The sequence below is a fragment of the Lissotriton vulgaris genome, chromosome 10, assembly GCF_964263255.1.
Source record: "Lissotriton vulgaris chromosome 10, aLisVul1.2, whole genome shotgun sequence".
NCBI classification, from domain to species: domain Eukaryota; kingdom Metazoa; phylum Chordata; class Amphibia; order Caudata; family Salamandridae; genus Lissotriton; species Lissotriton vulgaris.
The window spans coordinates 269,532,086-269,556,209 of NC_141698.1; the positions used below are offsets into that span (position 1 = coordinate 269,532,086).

The following is a 24,124-nucleotide window of genomic DNA, read 5'->3' on the forward strand; positions in this document are numbered from 1 at the left end:
TTCTTACTTATTATAAGAATCTTTATGCCTCTCGCCTAACTGGGGATCACAGATGGCAGGAAGATTTATCGGAAGTCGCCCTTGTCTATTTAGAACGCTACATGCAGGAGTTCCTTTCAACCCCCATCACGTCGGACAGTATTATGGAGGCGATCGAAGCCTTACGCGCCTCCTCCACCCCGGGGCTTGACGGCTTTTCGGCGGACTTTTATAAAGCCTATAAGGAATTGTTGGTTCCGCACTTGGTCGAGGTCTATGCCGAGGCCCTGGACGCAGGTGTCCTTCCTCCGACTTTCCATGAGGTGGTGATCATTCTGTTGCCCAAACCCGGGAAAGATCCTATGCAGTGTGGTTCGTACCGCCCACTTTCCTTGTTGAATTTGGATTACAAGATCCTGGCCAAAGTCATCGCCATCAGACTCTCACTGTTAATGGAATACATCATCTCCCCAATGCAGTCCGGCTTTGTCCTACACAGTACCACCTCGCTTAATCTTCGCACACTATTCACTGTATTGCACCAAATTGACCCCGGTATGCCTGCGGCCGCCATTTTGTTAGACGCCGAAAAGGCCTTTGATTCCCTCGAGTGGCCATTTTTTCTTTCGGTAATGCGCCGGATGGGCATGCCGAGTGTTTTGTGTCCACTGTTGCTCTTTTATATAATAAGCCCATTGCCCGGTTAAGTCTTAACGGCACTCTGTCTGACCCTTTTCCTCTATCACGAGGCACAAGGCAGGGGTATTATAGGAAAAGAACAATCAGACGCCACCGGTAGGTGGTTGACTGTTTGTTTGACATTTGAAAACTGTGAGATGGTCTGTGCCTCCTTCTATGGCCCAAACACGGACGATCCGTCACATATTAACAAACTACAGTCCGTGTTGATGCTGGAACCACCACCATATGTGATAGGAGGAGATTTTAATGTGTTGATGGATCCTCTCAAGGACAGATCCAATTTAAGCCATTATAAAGGAGCTGTGAAGGTGCGTCGGGCATTAGTCAATATGATGCACAATATGTATTTAGTTGATGTGTGGAGAGAGATAAAGGGAGACCAGAAGGGCTTTACGTTTTATAGCAAGAAGTACTCTCATTCCTCCAGGATCGGCTATATTTTTATGGATAGAGGATCTATAGGCAACCTAGGGGCGATCCTAGTCCTCCCGAGTCACTTATCTGATCATGCGCCTTTACAAGTGGTGTATCAGATAAAAGAGGCACATCGGCAAGCATCTAGGTGGACACTTAATAGGGCCAAGCTATCAGACCCCGATGTGATCGCCGCGGTGCAGGCCCCTTCTTTGGAGTTCTTTGCTTTGAACTCAGGTTCCACAACACCAGATGTAATATGGGATGCCTATAAAGCCTGGCTTAGGGGGAAACTCCACGGAATTATTTGTTATAAGAACAAGTCTGATGCGGAGGTATTAAAGAACATCGAGGGGAAGATAAGTGGCTTGGAGAGAGAAAGGGATGAAGTTAGTATTGGAGACCAAGAGCAACTCATTCGGATCTCAGGCAAGCTTGAAGAGGCAAGAGCAGAATATAGAGGGAAATTAGAGGCCAAGTGCAGGGCACAGTGGACCGCGAGAGGGATGCAGAACTTTGAATATGGGGAGAAGGCGGGTTCTCTGCTGGCATGGAAAGCTAGGTCTGACCGAGTCAGAAATGATATTAAGGAACTTAATGTCAATGATAGCGGGATAGTCTCTAACAAGATTGAGGACATACAGACCTGCCTTCTATCCATGTTCTCAGAGCTGTATAAAGAGGACTTGCTCCCTCAGTTAAGTGCGATATAGACATTCCTTGGAAGTAAACAACTGCCGGTACACTCAGAAAAAAGTAAAAACACCTTAGATGCCCCTTTTACGTTGGAGGAGGTGTGCAGCTCAGATCATGAAATCAAAGAACAAAAAAGCTGCGGGTTCAGATGCACTCCCGAGCGAAATTTATAAACATCTTAAGAATGAGCTGTTAGAGGCAGTGGGGGACACTTTTAATTCAACTTATAGTATAACTGGGAAGGTCCCTAATACATGGAAGGAGGCTATAATAGTCCTGATTTTAAAACCTGGCAAGGATCCAAAAAAGGCTGATTCCTACCGTCCAATCTCCCTGCTAAATGCAGATTATAAGATCTTTATGGGTATTTTAGCAGGGAGATTGGCTAAATTAACACCAAATTTGATACACCCGGATCAGAAAGGGTTCGTTGTAGGGAGATACATCCAGGAACAAACGCAGCTCCTGATTGGCAACATAAACCTGGCCTTTCAGAGGACAGAGCCCTTGGCCGTGGTCGCTGTCGACGCGGCCAAGGCTTTCGATAGAGTCTGCTGGACATATTTATGGGAGGTTCTGAGAGTCATGGGGTTTGGCCCAGTTTTTATACAAACTCTCCAAAATTGCTACCAAGGTGCCACTGCTCGAATACTTCTAAATGGGGCCCTGACGGAGAGTTTTAATATCCAGAGGGGAACTAGGCAGGGGTGCCCGATATCACCCCTCCTGTTTAACCTATATGTGGAACTATTAGCCCAGATGCTCAGATTGGATGACTCAATAATCCCATTTAGATCAGAACAATACAGCTCAAAAATCGCCCTATACGCCGATGATCTGATACTGAATACGGAGGACCCTGAGATAGCTATCCCGAGGGCGGAAGAGTGTATGAGTGAGTTCGGATTGCTCTCTGGGTTTCTTGTCAACAAAACAAAAACAGAGGTGATGTGCTGGAATACGGAGTGGTCAGGAAGAGTGAGTGCGGAGATGAGATACTTGGGGATCCATATCGTAAAAGATCTCGATAAAATACCTGAGCTAAATCTTAAGAGGGTGGTGAGAGAATGGATAGTCTTTATAACAGATGGAGCAATCTTCCCCTGACTATTTATGGAAAAACAAATCTGGTAAAGATGACAATATTACCCAAGTTGTCTTATCTTTTTTCTTCAATTCCTTTAACATTTGCGAGCAATAGCTTAATGAAAATACAGAGCAAAATCGGGAGTTTTATTTGGGGGAACAAAGGGGTCCGTTTGGCATGGAAAAAACTAAGGCGCAGACTAAAAAAGGGCGGGTTAGCCCTTCGGGATGTAAGGCTGTACCCGGCAGCTTTCGACTTTAAAAGCATTCGGATGCTGCTGGTGAAACCGGGGGGGATCAGCCTGGGGGAGGCTATTGGGGGTAATGGTGCGGGTGGAAGGAGGTGGAGATGGTGTGGCGTTTTTGTACAAGTTTGGGTCACCGAGGTTCTTCAAGAGGGTGCGGCTGAAGGTTCTGAGGGCAGCCCTGGAGTTGTGGTATAGGCTCAGGCGCACCTGGGGCATTGGGTACCATTCTGAGAATGCCCCTGTATGGGATGCACCAGGTACACCGGACTGTTTGAAGGACAGTCTGGCGCTTCCAATAAGAAGGGCAGGTATCACAAACTGGTCTGAATTGCTGGATGCCGGGGGGTCCATTCATGGGAGTACCTAAGGGTAAAGATCGGGCCAGGACTCTCAAGATTTAAATATATGCAGTTAACATCATGGTATGAGGCAGAAAAGGGGGAGACCGGAGGAAACCGAGATATTGAAGACCTGTTGAGCGCTAACCGACCACTAAATAAAGAAGTATCCATATGGTATAACAGCTTGCTGGAGGTTGAAGACCAAGCGGTACCCCCCTTCTGTTCAGTTTGGACAGATACCCCACTTGGGCCGCAAATAGACTCCTTATATGAACCGTCTTTAAAGATTATGTACAGATACGTCAAGCCCGCTTGCTTGAAAAAAAAACATTTTTTTGTTATAAATAGACTTTACTACACCCCGCAAAAATTGCAAAGTTCGCCCCACACCCCGCCCCAAAATGCCCTAGGTGTGCGACACTTCTTGCGGACGATATGCATATTTTCCATGAATGTCCAGCACTTGTAAAATTTTGGGCCGAGGTGGGAGACAACATACGAGACATTTTCAAAACCAGTAAGGAAATCAACATGTCTTTGGTGTTTTTTGGAGATGATGGATGCCTCAGCCAGACCCTTTCTCAGAAGGATAGGGGTTTATTACTGTATCTGATATTGCTGGCTAGAAGGGAGGTGTGGAAGGACCCCCTCCCTCCCCAAAGGGAAGACTGGCTCAAAGCTGCATTCATCATGTCACGGTTAGAGTACGAGAGTGTGAAGGACAAGGCAACAAACATATGGCATCCCCTCGTGTGCTGGGGTAAGACGCTAAGATTACTGTAAACACCTTTGGTCTTATGATTACACCATGGCCTCTTACAAAAAGAAGAGGCAGGTCGGATGACCTAAGCGAGTGCGGTAAGCCGTGGGGGCGACAGATTGAGAAGGCGGCTTCATAAGACCCGCAGAGGCTTGAAAGGTGAGATGAGGACCAAAAAAAAAGAACAAGGCAGGGGTGTCCCTTATCCCCCCTCCTTTTCATTTTAGCCATGGATCCTTTAGCACGATAATTTCAGGAGAACCATCTGCAGCAAGGCCTACAGTTCCGCACAGGGCCCCTATTGCTCTCCATGTACGCTGACGATATGGTGCTTTATGTTTGTTTACCTCGGGACAATCTATCACCATTGATTCGCAAAATCATACGATTCTGCAACTTCTCTGGGTTGCATATTAATTGGCATAAGTCTGTCCTATTTCCTCTTACGTCCGGCACTGTGCCTTGGTCCTTTGAGTTTCCTTTGGAATGGTGCGCAGATTCTATCAAGTATTTGGGTATCCACATTCATCTTGACACCGTCTCGATCATTCGCCTTAATTATGGCACCGCTGTTGATAATTTGGAAACGTAGGTTTCTCTGTGGTTACGCTTGCCCCTGTCCATGGCTGGCAGAATTGCAATCATTAAACTGATTGTTTTGCCCCGGTTTTTGTATTTTTTTAATAATATCCCTATTCCTCTAACTTAAGTCTTTTTTTCGCAACTTTGTTCGGCTTGATTCGCTTGGTTTGGGGAAACAAGACTCCTCGAGTCAGTTGGAAGGTGTTAACTTTACCCCCCCGAAAGGGGTGGACTGGGTGTACCGGATCTGTATTTCTATTTTTTTACTTTCCCAGTGCTGTTACGCATACGCCTGGTTCCATCCAGACACGCGCATCCCGTATTTAAGACCAGAGGCAGACCTGGTTCTTCCGAGACAGCTTATCACGATTCTCCCCATCGGTTTCCAGCGGGATCCCCGGAACATTCAAACGGTTTCCACTACTTGCTGGGCTTGGATTAGACTGCGTAGATTGCTGGGATTAGATCTTTTATATTCACCGGCTCTTCCTCTGCCTAATTCTTCTCTTTTTCCTATTACGGGTGAGACTGTGGTACAGCGCACTCTGGCGAAATTCAGCTTAAACACACTAGGCGACTTGTTCCCAGATGGGTACATATTCTCATTGACTGAGGAAGCTCGGTTTAGTGATCGTTCCTTCATGGACACTTTTATTTTTGCTCGGTTACGCTCAGCCTTGCGCGCAGAGTTTTCCTCCTTTCCATTGGCGCCAACTGAACTCCCTCCTCTCTCCTTGTTGATTCAAAGTCCCAACAACGCACACCTGATCTCCAGATTATATAAACAATGTGTTGCACTCAAACCTATGGATGACTCCAGGCTCCGTGCTGCGTGGGAGGGGGACCTGGGTGGCCCTATTTCTGATGACCAGTGGGTTTTTTGTTGCAGGGCTACGACCGACATTTCCCTAAATAGTCGTTACAAGCTGCTTCATTTCAAATTCCTTCGCCGGCTATATTTCACCCCGGCTCATTCCCATCGAATTGACAACACTAGGCCTCACCACTGCCGTAAGTGCCCCATATTCTGATTTTGCACATTTAACCTGGAAGTGCCCTAAAATACACCAATATTGGCTTGATATCCACTCTACCTTGGGAGACATATTAACCATGCCCCTTTCTCCTTTACCCGAGATTGCCCTTTTGGGTTTCGTCCTCAACTTTCCTAAGAAAGTTCGCCGGCTGGCGGCATTGGGTTTCCTTTTGGCTAAACGGGAAATAGCTTTATTGTGGGGTAGCAAGCGTGCCCCCACTCTTTGCTCCTGGTTAAACAGTATGGCGTTTTGCAATGTTAACTGTGATGAATTTAGCACTTTACTTCCTTCTCCCTCCAGGCCTGTCGACATTTGGGGCCGGTACAGAGATTATATATCCCGATGCCAATCCGCGCATGATTCCCAGATACAATCCGGCATTACCCCCTCCGGAGTGGGATAGCTTCCTATTGTCCCATGCTGTGAATGACAGTGTTGTTCCTTACACATTCCATTGGCTGTTTAGTTTTTGTTCTGTATCTAGAAGAAAATGTTGATTTTGTCTCATGATTGTTTCATGCATAGTATGTATTAATTTCCTTTTGTTTTTGTGGGAGCTTATATGTCAAATCAATTGGTTCATTTTTCTGTTCGATATTATGATTCATGTTCGATGTCATTGATTTGGTTGCTTTACTTATATTCAAATTCATTCGTTTTTGTCAAATTGTGTTCACAATTTGCAGTTTTATGATCATTATGTGTATATGGTGTTTCTTTCTTTTGTTGTCTCTTTATGCAAAATGGAAAATAAAAGTAAAAAAAAAAACTTAACTTATGACTGTAGTGTTTTTAGGGTTTTTGTGTCAGATTACTCATAATTATGTGAACTGGTGTAATCGCATACTTTTTTGGTAATTTTGCGTCAGAGTAATGAGGAATTAACAAAATTACTCGGATGTAATTAAAATTTTGCCCAGGCTCTTTCTGAATCATGAGGAAACTTGTACTCGATAACAAAGCGGACCCTGCATTTTCTAAACATCTTGAGTTATTTGGCTTCGTTTGAAAAGTCGTTTCCTGAATTGCACGTAGGTGGCTATGCATAGTATTGAATCCAAAGAAATTAGGCCTTGCACCAACCTTCAAATATAGCGCTAGCTGTTTCTACCCCGGACACGCTTAACACTTGTGAGTTTGGGGAATTTTACTTGCAACTGATGTTGGTTGTTGAGAAATCTATCCTTGTGATCATTATTTATTTTAAAAGGTAAATATCTGAAATTGATGATTTGAAATATAATCCATTTTGTGTGTGGACACCACTGCACTGGTTCACTTAAAAAAGTATCTGAAAGAGACATGTTAGTGATAGATTCCTTACCTTAGAATATCCCCAGGTGTCAGACTGGATCCAGTAAAGTTTTGCTTAGCAGTCCCCCTGCGCGTCAGTAGGTGGCGTCCTGCGGCTCCACGTCCGTCACTGGCGTCGTCAGTGTGAGATGACGTCACGGAAAGTACTTGAGCGCCACCCATGCGTGCTGACGTCAGTTCTTTCTTTTTCCGTGCCAGCAAGCGCAGATCCGGATTGAGCACGTTCCTTGGTCACTTTTTGACTACTCTTTTGAGACTTTTTTCTCCCCTTTTTCTCCTGGTACACATAGGGATGCCTGGCTTTAAGTCTTGTAGGGCCTATGGCCGTAATATGTCGGTGGTGGATCCCCACAATGTGTGCCTCTACTGCCTGGAGACAGACGACTCCCAGGACTGTCAGGCCATGGCCCAAAGGTCTTGCGGCAGTGGCGTCGGAAATTGCTGGAGGTTCGGTATTCGTCACACCGCCGCTCTGGGCCCAGGGGCAGTTCCCCCGACCGCTCGCGGGACCGGAGCCGTCGCTCTTTAGGCTCCAAGGCTTCGCCTTCGGATCCCGGTAAGCGATGCCATAAAAAGAAGTCGAAGAAGCGTGTTCCGTCTCCGACGTACCCCCTTTGCTCCTCGGAGGCGGACGAGGGAGACGGGGGCTCTGCCCCTGCGGCTCCTCTGGAACCTGGGAGTCCCACGGCCTACCTGGCATTACCGGGTCCACCGGCGACTCCCGAACAGATGCAAGAGTTTCTTGCTGCCTTGGACCTCCTCTATAGGCCTCGTGCTCCTACCGGCGTGCCTTCGGGCCCGCGGTCCCGTGTCCAGATCCTGCTGTCCCCAGCGCCACAAGATCCTGCGCCGCTGACTCCGGCCCCGGCGCCATGAGGTGCAGCGCCGCCGGCCCTGGCGCTGTCCTCGCCCTTGGCGCCGTGCTCGCCCTTACCGAAGTCCACTTGGGCACTTGGTTGCGGCAGGCCGCGGGGGCGCTGGTGGATAAAAACGTCGCCAGGCGTCACCGCCCTGCGCCTGGTGATTCCGCCTTCCTGACCACTCACCTTACGCCTGAGAGCCTGGTCATTCAGGCCTCGACATCGCAGAGTGCCTTTCCTACGGCTCTGCCGGATAAGGACTCTAAAAGGCTGGAACAATTTGGTAAGAGGTTGTTCTCCTCGGCCAGCTTAGGGCTGCGGTCGGTTAACACTGCCTGCTTGTTGGGCTGTTACTCCCACGCAGTGTGGGATTCCGTTGCTCAGGTCTTGCATCAGTGTTCTGAGGAGGTCAGGCTGTCCTTTTCCAGGCGATTGCTGAGGGTTAGAATGCGGCTAACTTTGCCATCAGGTGTGGTTTGGAGACCGCTGAATTGTTGAGCAGGGCAATTTCCACGACTGGCGTTGCGGCGCCACGCCTGGTTGCGTTCCACCGGGTTCTCGCCCGATGTCCAGCGCTCACTCATGGACATGCCCTTTGATGGCTCCCGCCTCTTTGGCAATAAAGCCGAAAGTGCGCTGGAGCGCTTTAAGGACTCACAGGCCACGGCCAAGTCTTTTGTTCTTTCTACGAAGAACCCTGCCACTCCTGGGTTTCGTTCCTTTCATGGCCAGGGCAGAGGCAACCAGGCACGCTCCTCCAACAAGCCTGTGCAGAACCGGCCTAAGTGCGGCCGTGGCTTCCGCAGGGGCAGGTCTGGGAACCAGCGTTCAGGTCAGTCCACCTCTACCACCGCTGTTCCCACCTCCAAGCCTTCCTAATCCGAGCTTCAGGGAGCACCCCACGCTGGTGGGTGGCATGCAAAATTACATTGGACAAGTGGATGCTGCAGATAATCTGCCAAGGTTATTCCCTTCCCTTTCAGTCCTCCCCTCCAGCCATGCCACCTCTGTACCACTGCATGTCGGGGGATCATTTGATTCTTCTCTGACAGGAATTCACGGCCCTCCTGGCCAAGGAAGTCATAGAGTGCGTTCCTGGTCAGGAAGTAGGTAGTGGTTGTTATTTCCACTACTTTCTTGTCCCAAAGAAGGACAAAGGGGGCCTGCGCCCCATCTTGGACCTCCGGGACGTCAATCGCTTCCTCCGAAAGGAGAAATTCAAAATGCTGACTAAGGTCCTGGCTGCCCTCGACCCTGGAGACTGGATGGGAGCACTGGTCTTGCAGGATGCTTATTTTCAAATTACCGTCCTGCCAGCCCACCGGCATTACCTGCGGTTCACGGTGGGCTAAGAGCATTTTCAGTCTGCCCTACTCCCCCCTTTTGGCCTTACCAGTGCCCCTCGGGTGTTTACGAAGGTGATGGCGGTGGTCGTGGCTCATCTGCGCCGGTCGGGATGTCAGTCTTCCCCTACTTCGACGACTCGCTGTTGAGGGCGGGCTCGCCCCAGGCAGTCGTCCACCACCTCCAGACTACGGCCGTCCTCCTGCTTTGCTGGGGTTTTCCATCAACGTGCCGAAGTCGCACCTGAGTCCCTCGCAGAAGCTCCCCTTCATCGGAGCGGTTCTGAATTTGACGCTGTTTCGAGTTCATCCTCCCGAGCAGCGATCTTTCAGCCTCTATCCCGGGTTTCGGTCAGGATGACCCTCCGGCTTCTGGGCCTGATGGCCTTCTGCATCCTGCTGGTAACACATGCCAGATGGCATATGCGGGCTCTGCAGTGGGACCTGAAGTTCCACTGCACGCAGCACCAGGGCAACCTCTCTCCGATCATGTTCATATCTCAGAGGGCACTGCATGACAGTTGCAGTGGTGGCTCACAAATCGCCATTGGGTCGATGGTAGGTCCCTCTCCCTTCCCCAACCGGAACATACAGTTGTGACGAACGCGTCCCTTCTGGGATGGGACGGCCACGTGGAAGAGGCGGAGATCAGAGGCCTCTGGTCTCCGGCGGAGTCCCGGCTCCATATCAACCTCCTGGAGCTGCGGGCGATCCGGCTTGCACTGAAGGCATTCCTTCTTTCTGTCCGGGGAAGTGTAGTGCAGGTGTTCAGACACCACCACCACCATGTGGTATGGCAACAAGCAGGGTGGGGTGGGGTCCTGGACCCTGTGTCAGGAGATGCCTCTGGACATGGCTGGAACGTCAAGACATTACCTTGGTGGTTCAACACCTGGCTTGGTCGCTGAACGCCAGGGCAGACAAACTCAGCCGCCGGTGCTTGATGGATCACGAATGGTGTCTAAACTCGGACGTGGCGCAAGGTCTCTTTTAGCAGTGGGGAGAGCCTTGGTTAGATCTATTCGCCACCGAAGAGAACGCGCAATGTAATCAGTTCTGCACATTGGTATTTCCAAAGCGGCACTCGCTCGGCTACACTTTTTGTCGCGAGTAGAGTTGCAGTCTGTTGTACGCCTTCTGCCCAGAGTGCTGAAGAAGATCAGGCTCGACCGTGCCCAAGTCATTCTTGTGGCTCTAGACTGGGCTCAGAGGGTTTGGTATCCTGAGCTAATCAGTATGAGCGTCGATCCCCCGATCGGTCTTCCTCTTCGGGGGGATCTTCTGTCGCAGCAGATGGGGACGGTCCTCCACCCAAACCTGTCCAGCCTCCACCTCCATGCGTGGAGATTGAGCGGCGACAGTTGACACCTTTCGATCTTCCTCCCGAAGTGTGTGATGTCATTCTGGCAGCCAGGCGTCCCTCCATCAAAACGGTGTAGGCCTGCTGGTTGAACAGGTTTGTGGCATGGTGCACAGCAAAGGTTGTGGACCCCCTTTCTGGCCCTCTTTTTGAGGTCCTTCTGTTCCTTCTATCCTTGGCCCTGCAGGGCTCTGCTCTGGACACTATCAAAGGTTATCTTCCAGATCAGCCTTTTCTTTTTTAAGTCCCCGGCTGTTAACCGTTTCCTCGAAAGGCATTAGACACACGTTTCCTCCCATGCCTTTCATAATGCCTCAGTGGAACTGGAATCTTGTTTTTACTTATTTGATGTGCGCTCCCTTTGAGCCCCTTCATAACTGTCCCTTACGTCTTCTCACTTTAAAGACGGCTTTCCTGGTAGCTATCACCTCTGCCAGAAGAGTGAGTGAGCTCCAGGCGCTTTCTGCCAAACCTCCTTTCCTTTCCATTCATCCGGACAAGGTGGTTCTAAGGACCCGTCCTTCTTTCTTGCCAAAGGTTGTCACGCCCTTCCACATCGGGCAGACCATCACTTTGCCCACCTTCTTTCCGCCTCTGCATCCTTCCAGGGAGGAGGAGAGGCTCCACCGTCTGGATCCAAAATGTGCGCTCACATTCCATCTGCAGTATACACAGCAGTTCTGGGTGGATGATTAGCTCTTTGTTGGCTATGTGGGCGCCAAAAAAGGTCGGGCCGTGCACAAACGGACCATCTTTTGGTGGGTCGTTTTGTGCATCAAAGCATGTTATTCCTTGGCCAAGAAGGAGCCTCCTGTGAGGTTGCGGGCCCATTCCACCAGGGCAACGGCAGCCACTACTGCATTGAGACGCGACAATCCCTTGCAAGACATTTGTCAGGCAGCTACGTGGGGCTCGCTGCACATGTTTACTAAGCACTACTGCTTTGACAGTCCGGTCCGGAGAGACTGCTTCTTTGGCCGTCCTGTGCTCCGTGACTTTTTGGTGTAATTTGTTCGCAGACCCACCACCGGGGTTGGTATTGCTGGGGTATCTATTCTAAGGTAAGGAATCTATCACTAACGTGTCTCTTTCAAATGTACAAGTTACTACTTGTGTAACAATATATCTGTAAGAGACATTAGTTAGTGATAGGTTCCTTACCGCCCCACCCATCCTCCCCGTTCTGCGAACTGATTACTAGGGTTAAGCTCATCCCTTTCAGGGCCCTAGTTTTTCGCACCAATGGTCAGTATCTTGCATGGCTCTGCGTTTCTGGCGCGGAAAGTCGTGTACAGAACTGACGTCAGCGCGCATGGGTGGCGCCTAAGTACTCTCCGTGACGTCATCTCGGCGTTGACGACGCCAGTGACGGACGCGGAGCCACAGGACGCCACCTACTGACGCGCAGGGGTACTGCTAAGCAACATTTTTCGGATCCATTCTGACTCCTGGGGATATGCTAAGGTAAGGAATCTATTAATAACTAATGTCTCCTACACATATATTGTTACACAAGTAGTAACTTGCGCATTACGAAATATAGACAAAGAGCTCACCTAGACAAAAAGTAGATGTAATGTGGTGCTGCTTTCAAAAATAATTGTATGTAGTGGTTGCTAGAGTGAATTGGATGATACCTACTTGTGAGAAAGTACCATCTTTCTTGCACTGGTATGCCCCCACTTTTTTTCTGAACTGCTGATGTACTTTGACTGAGTGTGCCCTGGGTTCCTGCCAACCAGGTACCCAGGGCCTTTGTTCCCTCCCTAAAAACTGTGTTGAAACTAAAACCCAATTGGCATCTCTGGCCACCTATCAGCCCCTAGTAAATGGTACCCTAGGTACCCAGGGCATGGTGACCAGAGAAGACCCCTGAGGACTGCAACACTTATTGTGCCACCCTCAGGGGCCCTTTACCCTGACACCCACACACTGCCTTTGCAGGCTGAGTGTCTAAGTACAAAACTAAACAAAGAGTCGACATGGCACACATCCCTGTGTGCCATGCCCACAGAACCCACTGCCCTGGCATACTTCAGTCACCCCTTTAGCTGGGTGCCCTATGCCAGAGGTGTGGGCACAGGTGCATGAGCCCTGAGCCATGTGCCCCTACAGTACCCAGGGCCATTCCTGGGCACTGTAAGTGCAGTGATGCCATTAAGAGTATATGGTGCTGGGAGGTTGTCATTATGAACTCCACAGCACCATAATGGCTACACTGAAGACTGACAAGTTTGGTACCAAACTTCTCAGCACATTAAACCCGCACTGATGCCAGTGTGGGATTTAATGTAAAATGCACCAGAGGGCATCTTAGAGATGCCCCCTGAAAACCTAACCTACAATCCACGTCTGGGCTGAGCGGCTGCAGAGGCTGCCACACAGCAGACATGTTGCTGGACCCCTGGGTGGAGAGCCCCCGCTCTCCTGGGCCTGCAACAATGCACATCCTGTGCGAGGTGCTGGGCTCCTCCCCCAGGATGGGCAAGGGCGAAGCCTCAGTGAGCTTCTCCAGACCATTTGCTGTACCCAGCAACTGGCCCCCACCAGTTCTGACCCCCAGTCTGGCGGGAAGACTGGTAGGAAAAACTACGTCAGGAAGAACTACGTCAGGAAGAGGGGTGTGCCAGCCTGTGCCAACCCCACCCCTCAGGTGGGGGAGACGAGGTGAAACACGACCCCGGGCTCCGGCCATCTTGAAGATGGGAAGCCCTGCCCAATCACAGCTAGGCTCCTGCCCCCCTCCCAAAGGAGAGGAGCAGGCTAGGGGGTATACCCACCCCAGGACAGGAACCTATTGGTCCCTGCCCTTGTCTTACCTGTAACGCCCCTAAATTCAGTATTTAGGGGCTCCCTGAACCTTCCTTCGGGAGATACCGAAAAGAAGAAAGAAGACTAAGAGGAAGAGGACCCACCGTGCAGCTGCTAACAACAGGACGACAACAACTGATTTGGCCCCAGTTTTACCGGCCTGTCGATCCTGGAACCTGCTCCTGCCTAAAGCCCGGCGACTCCTGTAGACAGCAATCTTGGGACACCCAGAGGACCTGCCTGCCTTGACCCTCTTAAAGCCTGGGACTCCCATCAGCAGAGGCTCTGCTGCAACAACCCCCCTGGTGCCAGCCAGGAATCTCCGGACCAGCCCACTCTGCACCCGCCGAGCCTGGCCCGTGCCCGAGTGATTCAAGACCACAAGGACGTCCCCCCCCAGCGACTGGGACCCGAAGTCCAGTGCCCAAAGACCCTCCTCGATGAACCAGGCGGTGCCTGCAGACTCAGAACCAGGGGTCCCAACCGAGCTGAGGGTAAGCTTTTCTGACACCGAAAGACACCCCTGCACTCGGTGCCCTACAGCCCCCTGTGCCTCCCTTTGGGGTACCTACCTGTGCTCCAAGATCCCAACTTACCTCTCGACGTGCTGGTCGCCCCTGGAGAGTCTCCGCCCCCGAGCCTGCAGCCTTTGTTCCCTTTTTACCTTTTCCATTGGATAACATTGAGCGCCCGACGGCTCAAAAGCACCCTGCACCCAGCTGCCCGAGTACCGCTGGCTGTGCCACCTTTGTCCTATCCTGCTTCCCCCTTTGTCCTAAGCAAGTGACCAGGAGCCCAGCTCCCACAGCCGCGTGGCCTGCTAGCCAGCAGCCACCAACCGGAGGCCCCCTGTCCCCCATTGGATAACATTGGGCCTAAGTACCTCTGCACCCGGCCGCCCCAGCGCCACTGACGGTGAACCAACTGTACCTACCTGACACTGGGGGACCCCTGAGTCTATGCCCAGAACCACAACTTCACCAGTCGAGTACTCCCCAGGAAACCGGTAACTCACTTACCTGCCATTGAATAACATTGACTGGTTTAACTTGAAAAATCTTCTAAGTGTCTATTTTATTTTTATTTTTTATTTTTATTTATAAAGTTTTATATAGCGCAAACTTGACCTACTTTTGAAAACGTAAAATATGCATATAAAATCCTCCGAATTCCGAAATACCTGTGATCAGGAGAGGAGCCAGTACTGTACCCTGTAGCCCAGTACTGAACCGCAAAAGTAATCCCTAGCGGGTTTACTAGTAACTTGTATTTTCTCCACAGGAATCCATTGTCTGCTTTTCTATGAAATTTCTTCTAAGTGTCTACTTTTGAAAACTAGAAATATTCTTTAAAAATCATACGAAATACTGAAACGTAATTACGTACCTGTTTTAAGTTGAGACCCCAGTGCTGGCCCCAGGAGCGCCCAGTACTGGATTACAAAAGTAACAAGATCGTACTTTACCTGCAACCTGAATTTTCTCCCATTAGATAACATTGCCAGATTTCTGTTGAAAAGTTTCTAAGTGTGAACTTTTAAAATAGCTTTTTATTCCTGAAAAATCACTACAATACCAAAAACGTTTTTGCTAAACTGTTTTCAGCTTAGACCCCAGGACTGAACCTAGGAGCCAGTCCTGGAATTACCAAAGTAATCCACAAAGTAATCAACAGTGTTTATATAAGGAAATCCATTGAGCTCAATGCTAAATTGTGTGTAGAATTGTGTTGCCTACTGCAACCCCTGTACCTATTGTATTTACAAAGTTTATTGCCTTTCTGCAAAGTTCTCATCTGAGACCTCTCATATTGAGAACAGAATATTTTGGTACCTGTTGGTTCTAGAAATAAAACAACGATATCTTTTGATATAAAAACAATTGGCCTTGAGTTCAGTCCTTGAGTGTGTGAAACCTTTTGCTGACTGAGTGTGTACAACAAATGCTTTACACTGTCCTCTGGTACTGCCTTACTGCTCGACCAAGCTACCACTTTAGAGAGTAAGGTCACACCTGACTTTAACCTCTGTTAAACCTCTGGGGTTTGTGGACTCTATACACACTGTACCTTATTCTGGTCCAGTATATATAGAGCCACTTTCTCACACTACTGTTTAGTAAAACTACACCTAATCCTTTGTGGGAGGGAGGCCTGTGCAAAGGTATTTAAATACAATGAAGAATTGTGAGGTCTGAAATTATACCATGCATGTAAGATTATGGCATTAGATCTTGTATACCATCTTTCATTGAAAAAAAGTATCTGATTTCTTAAGATAAAGCAGCATTATAGTCAGTTGTCTAGTCCTAGTAGACAAATGTTTGAGTTATTTCTCTTAATCAATCTGAGGCTCAGAATTTGTATGAAAAGTTTTAGCTGCATTGCCTTATAGAATGTAATGGGATTTAGCAAACACCTATTTTGCCTCCAGTACATTGCATTTCAACTGCTACTCCACTTCCTCACAAATTGTTTGTATATATGCTTAATGCACCATATCAGAAATACTGAATCTTAAAAAATACAGTAAAGTGTCAAAGTATCAGTAAAGAAGTGTTTTTCAACTGTTTCCTTTTTATACAATTGGTACAAAGGAGCCTTCTTTAAAACGATCATAATTCAGGTAATTTTGGCGTGCCACGGAAATGCTATTTGAGTATTGCAATATTACAATAAGAAATAATGTGTTTTTTCCCAGCGGGCACACCAGCTACCTGGACAGTTGACCCAAGAGCACGATGCAGTGATCAGTCTTTCTGCATACAACGTCAAACTTGTGTGGCGAGAAGGGGAAGATATCATTCTCAGGGTTCCCATCCATGACATTGCAGCTGTGTCCTACATCCGAGATGACGCCTCACACTTGGTTGTGCTGAAAACTGGTAAACAAAGGCAGGGATCCATGTAATTTCATACAGGATAATGTTTGCTATCTGCATGGCCTTTGAATGTTGAGCGGACTCAGTAGGGGCAGCACTATTGCTATTCTGTTGTCTGCAAATGATTCCAACCCCCCGCCCCCTCCAGCCCCCCCCCATTTTTGTATTCCTGCCTGGAAATATTATTTGGTTATGCTGTTATATGTTAAATGTCCACACTTGCTTTATGCAATCTCCTAATACAACTATTTTTCTTCGGCTTCTCCTCCTATTTCCTCCACTACTCTTCTTGGGTTTTTTTTATCTTCCTCCATCTGATTTTTGTTCCATCTCACTTTCCTTGACCTTCCTTCTTCTTTTTAATCCTAAATATTTTTAAGGCAGACAGAGTTCTATTTCTGATGAAACACATGCCCAACTTAAATGACCTTTGTGTGGATGACTCACCTTTCTAAAGTGTAGGCATCCCATTTTTTGCTATAAAATGAATTTCATCAGAACTTACAGTTACAAGGGTAGTCTTCCTCCATTTGAATGTGCTAGTTCATCCATACTTGCAATTTTCCTTCTTCCCATCTGATCGAACATTGTCTGTGCTTGCAGGCTGGATCCAAAAAGCTTCTCAAAGAGAAATATAAAACACTTTTGGAGTTTCGTATGTGTGAGTGTCCCTTCCTGCATTTGTGTTTCACCCCCTGCTTTATATATATTTATATCAGGCAGAACACATGAAGTGGGGTTCACCAGTTGTTCCCCTTTTTGCATCATTGTGACACTGTTGAAAGTGATCTTCAGTTCCACAGCTATATTAGTGTTTCTGACATTAAAGAAAGGCTCTATCGAAAGCAGTAAAAAGTTTCAAGAAATGTGTTTCAATTTTTTTTTTACTCTTGTCTTGTCTCTTTCCCATTCTCCACTTGTGCGGTATGCTGTTACTGAAAAGTGGGTTTTAGGACTACTTCTACATCTGTTAATTGCAAAGCATTTCAGTAACGCCACCGTTCAGGGTATTCTAACCAGATACATTGGTTCTTTGTACCTGCCTGTAAAAATTTGATTTGTACCTACCTGTAAAAATTGGATAATTAATTGGGGTGGGTGATTACCCACCTTAAGAAATAATCACAGCCCTTGTTAGCATGAACCCCCCTCCAAATTGCTAAATTAACTTGAGCTCACCTTCCCGGTTGCTAAGGCAGAGAGCAGGCACGATTAACGAAGGGCAATGTTTAAAGTATTTATGCTGTACGAAAACAGTTATATGGTTAAAATCCAAAAGAATAAAAATCCCAAAGCAAATTTGAAACATAGTGTGAAGTGTAATAAACAAAACAACAGTCAAATTACAGAAATCCAGTAAGGGGATCTCAATATATGGATTTTTAAAGTTTTAAGTTGTAATAGAACCAAGAAGCACCAAGTGCCAATGATAGTCAGTGGTCATGGTAGACTGGGATCTTGGGAGAATTTGACACTAACCGAGATGGAGTGCAGATTGGATGCACAAACCAGGTTCGTCCTGGTCCGATTTTACATTCTGACTTAGTCCTTAAAGTCCCAATCCACCAAAGGAGTACATTTCTAAAGTCCCCCAAGACATCACGGCAGGCAATTAAAGGCTCACAGGCTGTCAGGTAGAGGACAACAGCAGTGTTCAGGCCAAGTCTAGTTGCGACCCATCAGGTGGGATTGCTGCAGTAAGTCCCCTGTAACTTGTTGCATCACTATAGTTTGAACAGGATGTCAGCCTTAGGACCCTTGGAGTCCACTTACTTGTCCTGGATACTAAAGGGAGCAAGTTTAGTCCTCTCAGGTCACAGATAGCAGGTCGAGTCCTCTTCTGTTCTTCCTCAGGTCTAGGAGTGTATTGAAGTGGGTGCCTGGAGATGCCACATTTATGTCTGGCACAAGGTTGTGGGTGTGGTGTCTCTCCTGGGCATGCCCTAGCAAATGGGGTAAAAGATCAAGTGGCCAACCCTATCCACTTTGGTCATTTTCAAGATGGCAAAAGTCTTCAACCACAATAAGCTAGTCCTCAAAAGGCGGTGGTTGGGGGTGTGTACGCGCGCGTGTGTATGTGCGCATGCTTACGTACGTACTTTGATAATTCTAGTGTGTTCCCACATCTAGCACTAGAATCCAGTTTGAAGCAGCCGCTGTACTCATGAAATGCAGAGAGCCATGTCTGGTAAGACAAAAGTAAGATTCTCCAGTATTACATCTTTCATAGATTCACATGCTTGTATCTTCCCCGTCGTCATGGTGGGAGTCTCACGGTAACAGAATGACCAAGCAGTATCATAGAGAAGAAAAACTGCATAGAAAAACCCCATAGGGGCTGTACTATTTGGTAACCAGACCATTTCTTTGTTTTGGTCCAAAAGCCAGCCAATCAGAATTGCTGCCCTGCCCTCACACTCCCCAGCAGCAGCTTCCTGCCTCAGATTTCCAACCGCCTTCGTGTGAGAAAGGAGTCTCCCTGAGCTCTGCTCAGTTTTCTTCTGTTCCTGTGTGAACTTTTGACCCTTTGGAATCTTGTTTCCTGCCTTCTAAATTGAGGTATTGTGTGTACTTATCTTGCTTATGATGGCTGAAAGCTCTAAAAAGAGGCTGTTCAGGCCATGCAGATCCTGTGGGAAGGCCAGACTTTTCTCTGAGGACCCACATGAGGACTGCCTTTACTGCCTCTACCCTAAACACCTGGTGAAGGACTGTAAGCTTTGTAGAAAATTTTCTGACAAAACCAAACGTGACAGAGAGGCTAGATTACTGTTATGGCTTCAGAAGAAGAAGGCCACATCAGGCTCAGATTCTGAGGAAGAATCTTCTCACTCCACTCCTAAGAAAAGAAAGGCCTCTGTTTCTGTGGAGAAAGTGGAGTCTAAAAGGAGTAAGTCTAAGGAAAAATCGACATCATCTCTTACTAGTACTCCTCTGGAGAAGCAGTCAAGTCTAAAAGGATCTGGATCTGCACCTACTACCAGTGCGATGGCTTCTGCTCCTAAGTCTGTGGTGAAAACTTCAGTTCCGTCGTCTACAGCCTCGTCGACGACAGGATCTAAGGCTGCGTCGACGACCACGACTTCTACGGCAACGACATCGATGAGTAAGATGTCTCTGTCAGCGAAAGGACCGTCGACGACGACGACGACTCCGTCGACGACAGGTTCGATGTCAAGGATGTCAACGGGGGCCCCGTCGACGATGGTCCCGTCGACGATGGTCCCGTCGACGATGGTCCCGTCGACGAAGGTCCCGTCGATGAAGGTCCCGTCGACGAAGGTCCCATCGACGATGGTTCCGTCGACGAAGGTTCCGTCGACGGCGGTTCCGTCGACGATGGTTCCGTCGACGAAAATCTTGCTTTCATCGGCTAAAGCGTACAGTTCTCCTCAGTCGAAGACCATGATCTCCATCCGCTCTTTTCAGTCGACGAGAGGTTCGGCTACCATTAGTAAATCCGCAGAGTTCACCTCATGGACAAAGATTTCTCCTTTACCGCCATCATCGCTGTTGGAGCAGGATTCAGATGGAGAGGAGTCCTCAGGTGCCGCCTACAGTCCTTCTCAGCTTCAAATAAAAAGCCAAGATACGGATGAGGAGGAAAGTTATTCCTTCAGGGACAGGCCAAAATCTTCCAGATATGAATCATTCCAGGAATCTGGTGATTATGATGATGAAGAAGAGCAGCACGTGGACTCACGGGAGGAGGAACGTCAAGAGACGGTTTCTATACCCCTCACTCTTGTGTCTGATCTTAGATTGATGCTAAACGACTACTATCGTCGTTTCCCAGAGGCGAATTCCTCGCAACCAGTTACGCAGACGCCTCCTCCGCAGACGCCTAAAAAAGCACCTGCCCCTCAAGATCAAGGAGTTAAATCTCCGCAGGTGGTTACTATAAGGGACGACCTAACGGACTCCGATGAAGATGCAGAGCCCGAAGACGGAGAGCTGGTTCATGATGCCTCGGGGAAGGAATGGGACGAATACGTCTTACCATCGGCTGCATCACCTGACCCACTCAAATCTACCTCCCCTCCTCAGGACATCGGAGGCTTCCATGATATCATGGAAAGGGCGGCCAAGAGATTCAGTCTAGATGTGGAAGTGCAAGAGACTGATTGTTTCTTGTACGATTTCAAGGACGATAACAAAAGGTCACTTCGCTCAATTCCTATTATCCCTCATATCTGGGAGGAGGGCCTCAAGATTCTAAAAACACCAGCTTCTATAGCGGTTTCAGTTCCGCGAATTGAAAAGAAATACAGAGCTCCAGAATCTACGGCAGCCTGCCTCATTGGACATCCCAGGCCGGAATCAGTTGTGACACAGGCGGCGCAAAGAAATTCTAAAAACCCGGTGGCTACTTCGCTAGTGCCACCAGACAAAGGGAGGAGAATGGATGGAGCAGGTAAGAGGTTTGCGGTCATGGCAGCCTCTACCATTAAAGCGGCAAATGCTATGGCACTGCTTGGCCGTTACAACAGGCAGATATGGTCAGATCTGGCACCCATACTGTCAGCGCTTCCGGAGGACCGAAAGGAAGAAGCGGCAGCCCTTCTCAAAGAAGGAGCAAAATCGGCTGCCGAGTCTATCGACATCGCCATGGATGTCTCGTCTTTGGCCTTCAGACAAATGGCCGGGGCGGTTTCGCTTCGCAGACAGGGCTGGCTCAAGGCGACTTCTTTTCGACCAGAGGTGCAGGCGAAGATTGTCGATATGCCCTTTGACGGGGAAAATCTGTTTGGGAAACATATTGATGAAGCATTGCAAGGCATAAAGTCGGACACGGATACGGCTAGAGCGCTAGGATCTCTTCAGCAGGGAAAGTTTCAGTCCTTTCGGAAGAGGGGTGCAAGAGGCCAATTTAATCAAAGACCCTCTTTTCAGTCCAACCGATATCAACCGTACAATCAGCAGGGATATCGTCAGTTTAACACCAACAACCAGTTCAGATCCTCTAACTCCTCTTACCAGCAACAGTCCAGAGGTAAACCCAACGCCAGGGGGAAAAATCAGCAGTCTAATAGACGTCAATGATTTCAGGCAGGCGCTCCCCACACGGAAGATCCCGGACAACGACCACTATCTGTCTCAATACTTCGCCAACTGGATGTCCATAACATCGGACAGATGGGTCCTGGATGTCATAAGCAGGGGCCACACGCTGGAATTTGTGGAGATACCACCGGACCACCCCCCAGTACTCAGGCCCAACCGTCATCGCAAAGAAATGCAGAAGGAAGTTCTCTCGCTTCTGCAAAAGGGTGCCATAGAGGAGGTACCACAGCATCTCAGAGGGAGAGGCTTCTATTCGCATTTCTTCCTCATCAAAAAGAAACAGACCCAGAAATGGAGACAGGTATTGGACCTGAGGGATCTCAATCTATACATAAAAAAGATACCCTTCAGAATGTTGTCGTTGCAAGAGATCTTACTCATGTTAAAGGACAAAGACTACTTGGCGTCCTTGGATCTCATGGATGCGTACTTCCATATTCCCATTCATCGGAAGCACAGGAAGTATTTAAGGTTTGTTGTGGAGAGTCGCCACTTCCAGTTCAAAGTCCTGCCATTCGGACTCAAATCAGCCCCGAGGGTATTCACCAAATGCATGGCCCCGGTGGCGGCCCACTTAAGACTGCAAGGGCATTACATTTACCCATACCTGGACGACTGGTTGGTGACAGGTCCATCTTTCAGGGAAGCAGCAAAAGCTCTACAAAGTTGCATCCGTTTGTTTCGGCGATTAGGTCTGAGGACAAACTTAGAGAAATCCTCGCTGACTCCGGCCCAAGGCATACAGTTCCTGGGGGCATGGATATGCACCAGAGCAGGGAAAGCCTATCCTTCCGAAGATCGGATGAAAAAGATCAGGGGGTTAACGGCTTCCCTTCAAGCAAAAAAGTCCACTTCCGTGAGGATTTACAAGTCCATGTTGGGGATGATGTCATCCTGCATCCCATTGGTACCAAACTGTCGTCTGCAAATGAGACCTTTGCAGGAACAGCTCGACGAACAGTGGGTACAGGCCAAGGGAACCTTCGAGGATCGCATTACCATCACGAACCGTATGAAGGTGGCCATGTCATGGTGGAAGATCCTAAAGAACCTGGACCAGGGACTGAGCTTCATTCCTCGAGATCACGACTTCGTGATGACGACGGACGCTTCGCTGAAAGGATGGGGCGCGCATCTTCAAGAGCTGGAAATTCAGGGCCTTTGGTCAGATTGGGAAGCTCAGCTTCACATAAACATGTTGGAGCTCAAGGCGGTGTTCCTAGGGCTTCAAGCATTCCTTCCCAGAATACGACAATCGTCAGTACTTATCCAAACGGACAGCACCACGACCATGTTTTACCTGCTGAAACAGGGCGGGACGAGATCCAGACAGCTGTCGACACTGGCGCAAAGGATCTGGAAATGGCTCATAACCAACGAAATTTCGATCCAAGTTCAGCATATACAGGGAGTCCTCAACACTCGGGCGGACGCCCTGAGCCGCACTCCCAATGCGACACACGAGTGGGAACTTCACGACACTCAGATTCGCATTTTGTTTCAAAGGTGGGGCACTCCCACATTAGATTTGTTCGCGACTCAAAACAATTCAAAGTGCGCTCACTTTGCGTCCAGGTACCGTCAGCAGAACTCCATGGGAAATGCATTCCTCATGGACTGGACAGGAAGGTTTGCATACGCGTTCCCTCCGTTCCCATTGATACCGCGCATCCTGCGCAAGATGAGATTGGAACCGTGCCGGATTATAATGATTGCACCAGCCTGGCCAAGACAGGCGTGGTTTTCAGACCTCCTTCAATTGTCGAGGGGCGACAGGATCCAGCTCCCGACATTTCAAGACCTCATCTCCATGAAGGAAGGGCAGATTCTGCATCCGGACCTGCACTCTCTAAAGTTGTCCGCATGGAACCTCATGAGCGGGAATTTCAAAATCTAGATATTTCGCAAGAATGCAGGCATATTCTCTCACAAGCGAGAGCTGTATCGACAAACAAAACATATACAGCAAAATGGACCCGTTTCTGCCACTGGTGCAACAGACAAAACTTGCATCCGTTTGAGGTTCAGCCTGAAGGTATCCTGCCTTACCTGCTTTCACTATCTAAGTCAGGTCTGTCGCATGCTTCGGTTAAAGTGCACTTAGCAGCAATATCACGTTTCTGGCGGAAGCCAAATGAACCATCTCTCTGGTCATCCAGAGTGATAAAGGAATTTATCAAGGGGCTTTTTAGAGTCTTCCCACCCATCCAACGCCCACCTGTGCCGTGGCACCTCAATACAGTTCTATCGCAGCTTATGAGGCCACCCTTTGAGCCCATACATAAGACAGACTTGCAGTTCCTGTCATGGAAAACAGCCCTCCTTCTCGCCTTAACATCTGCAAGGAGGGTTAGCGAAATCCAGGCCTTTTCGGTGGAGGAACCCTTCTTACAATTTCGTCAGGACAGGGTTATATTGAGAACAAATCCTACCTTTATTCCCAAGGTGGCGACGTCTTTTCACCTCAACGAACCCATTATTTTACCTACTTTCTTCAGCAAACCTTCCTCGGAAGCAGAAAGAGCCTTACACTCTCTAGACATTTCAAGATGCCTAAAGTTCTACATTGAACGGACAAAAACGTTCCGCAAGTCCAAGCAATTATTCATTGCTTTTGAAGGGCAGAGAAAAGGTCTTCCATTGTCGAG

The 24,124-nt window shown here is 48.5% G+C and overlaps 1 protein-coding gene across 2 annotated transcripts in view; it reads left to right on the top strand.

Annotated features, from left to right (window-relative positions):
• CCM2 (CCM2 scaffold protein) overlaps positions 1-24,124 on the top strand; it is a 399,736-nt gene that overhangs the window by 299,417 nt on the left and 76,195 nt on the right. For both annotated transcript variants that reach the window (XM_086940990.1, XM_086940989.1), the window contains one exon: positions 16,232-16,415. In XM_086940990.1, coding sequence (XP_086797116.1) covers positions 16,232-16,415 — 184 coding nt within the window. The remainder of the gene's footprint in view (positions 1-16,231; positions 16,416-24,124) is intronic.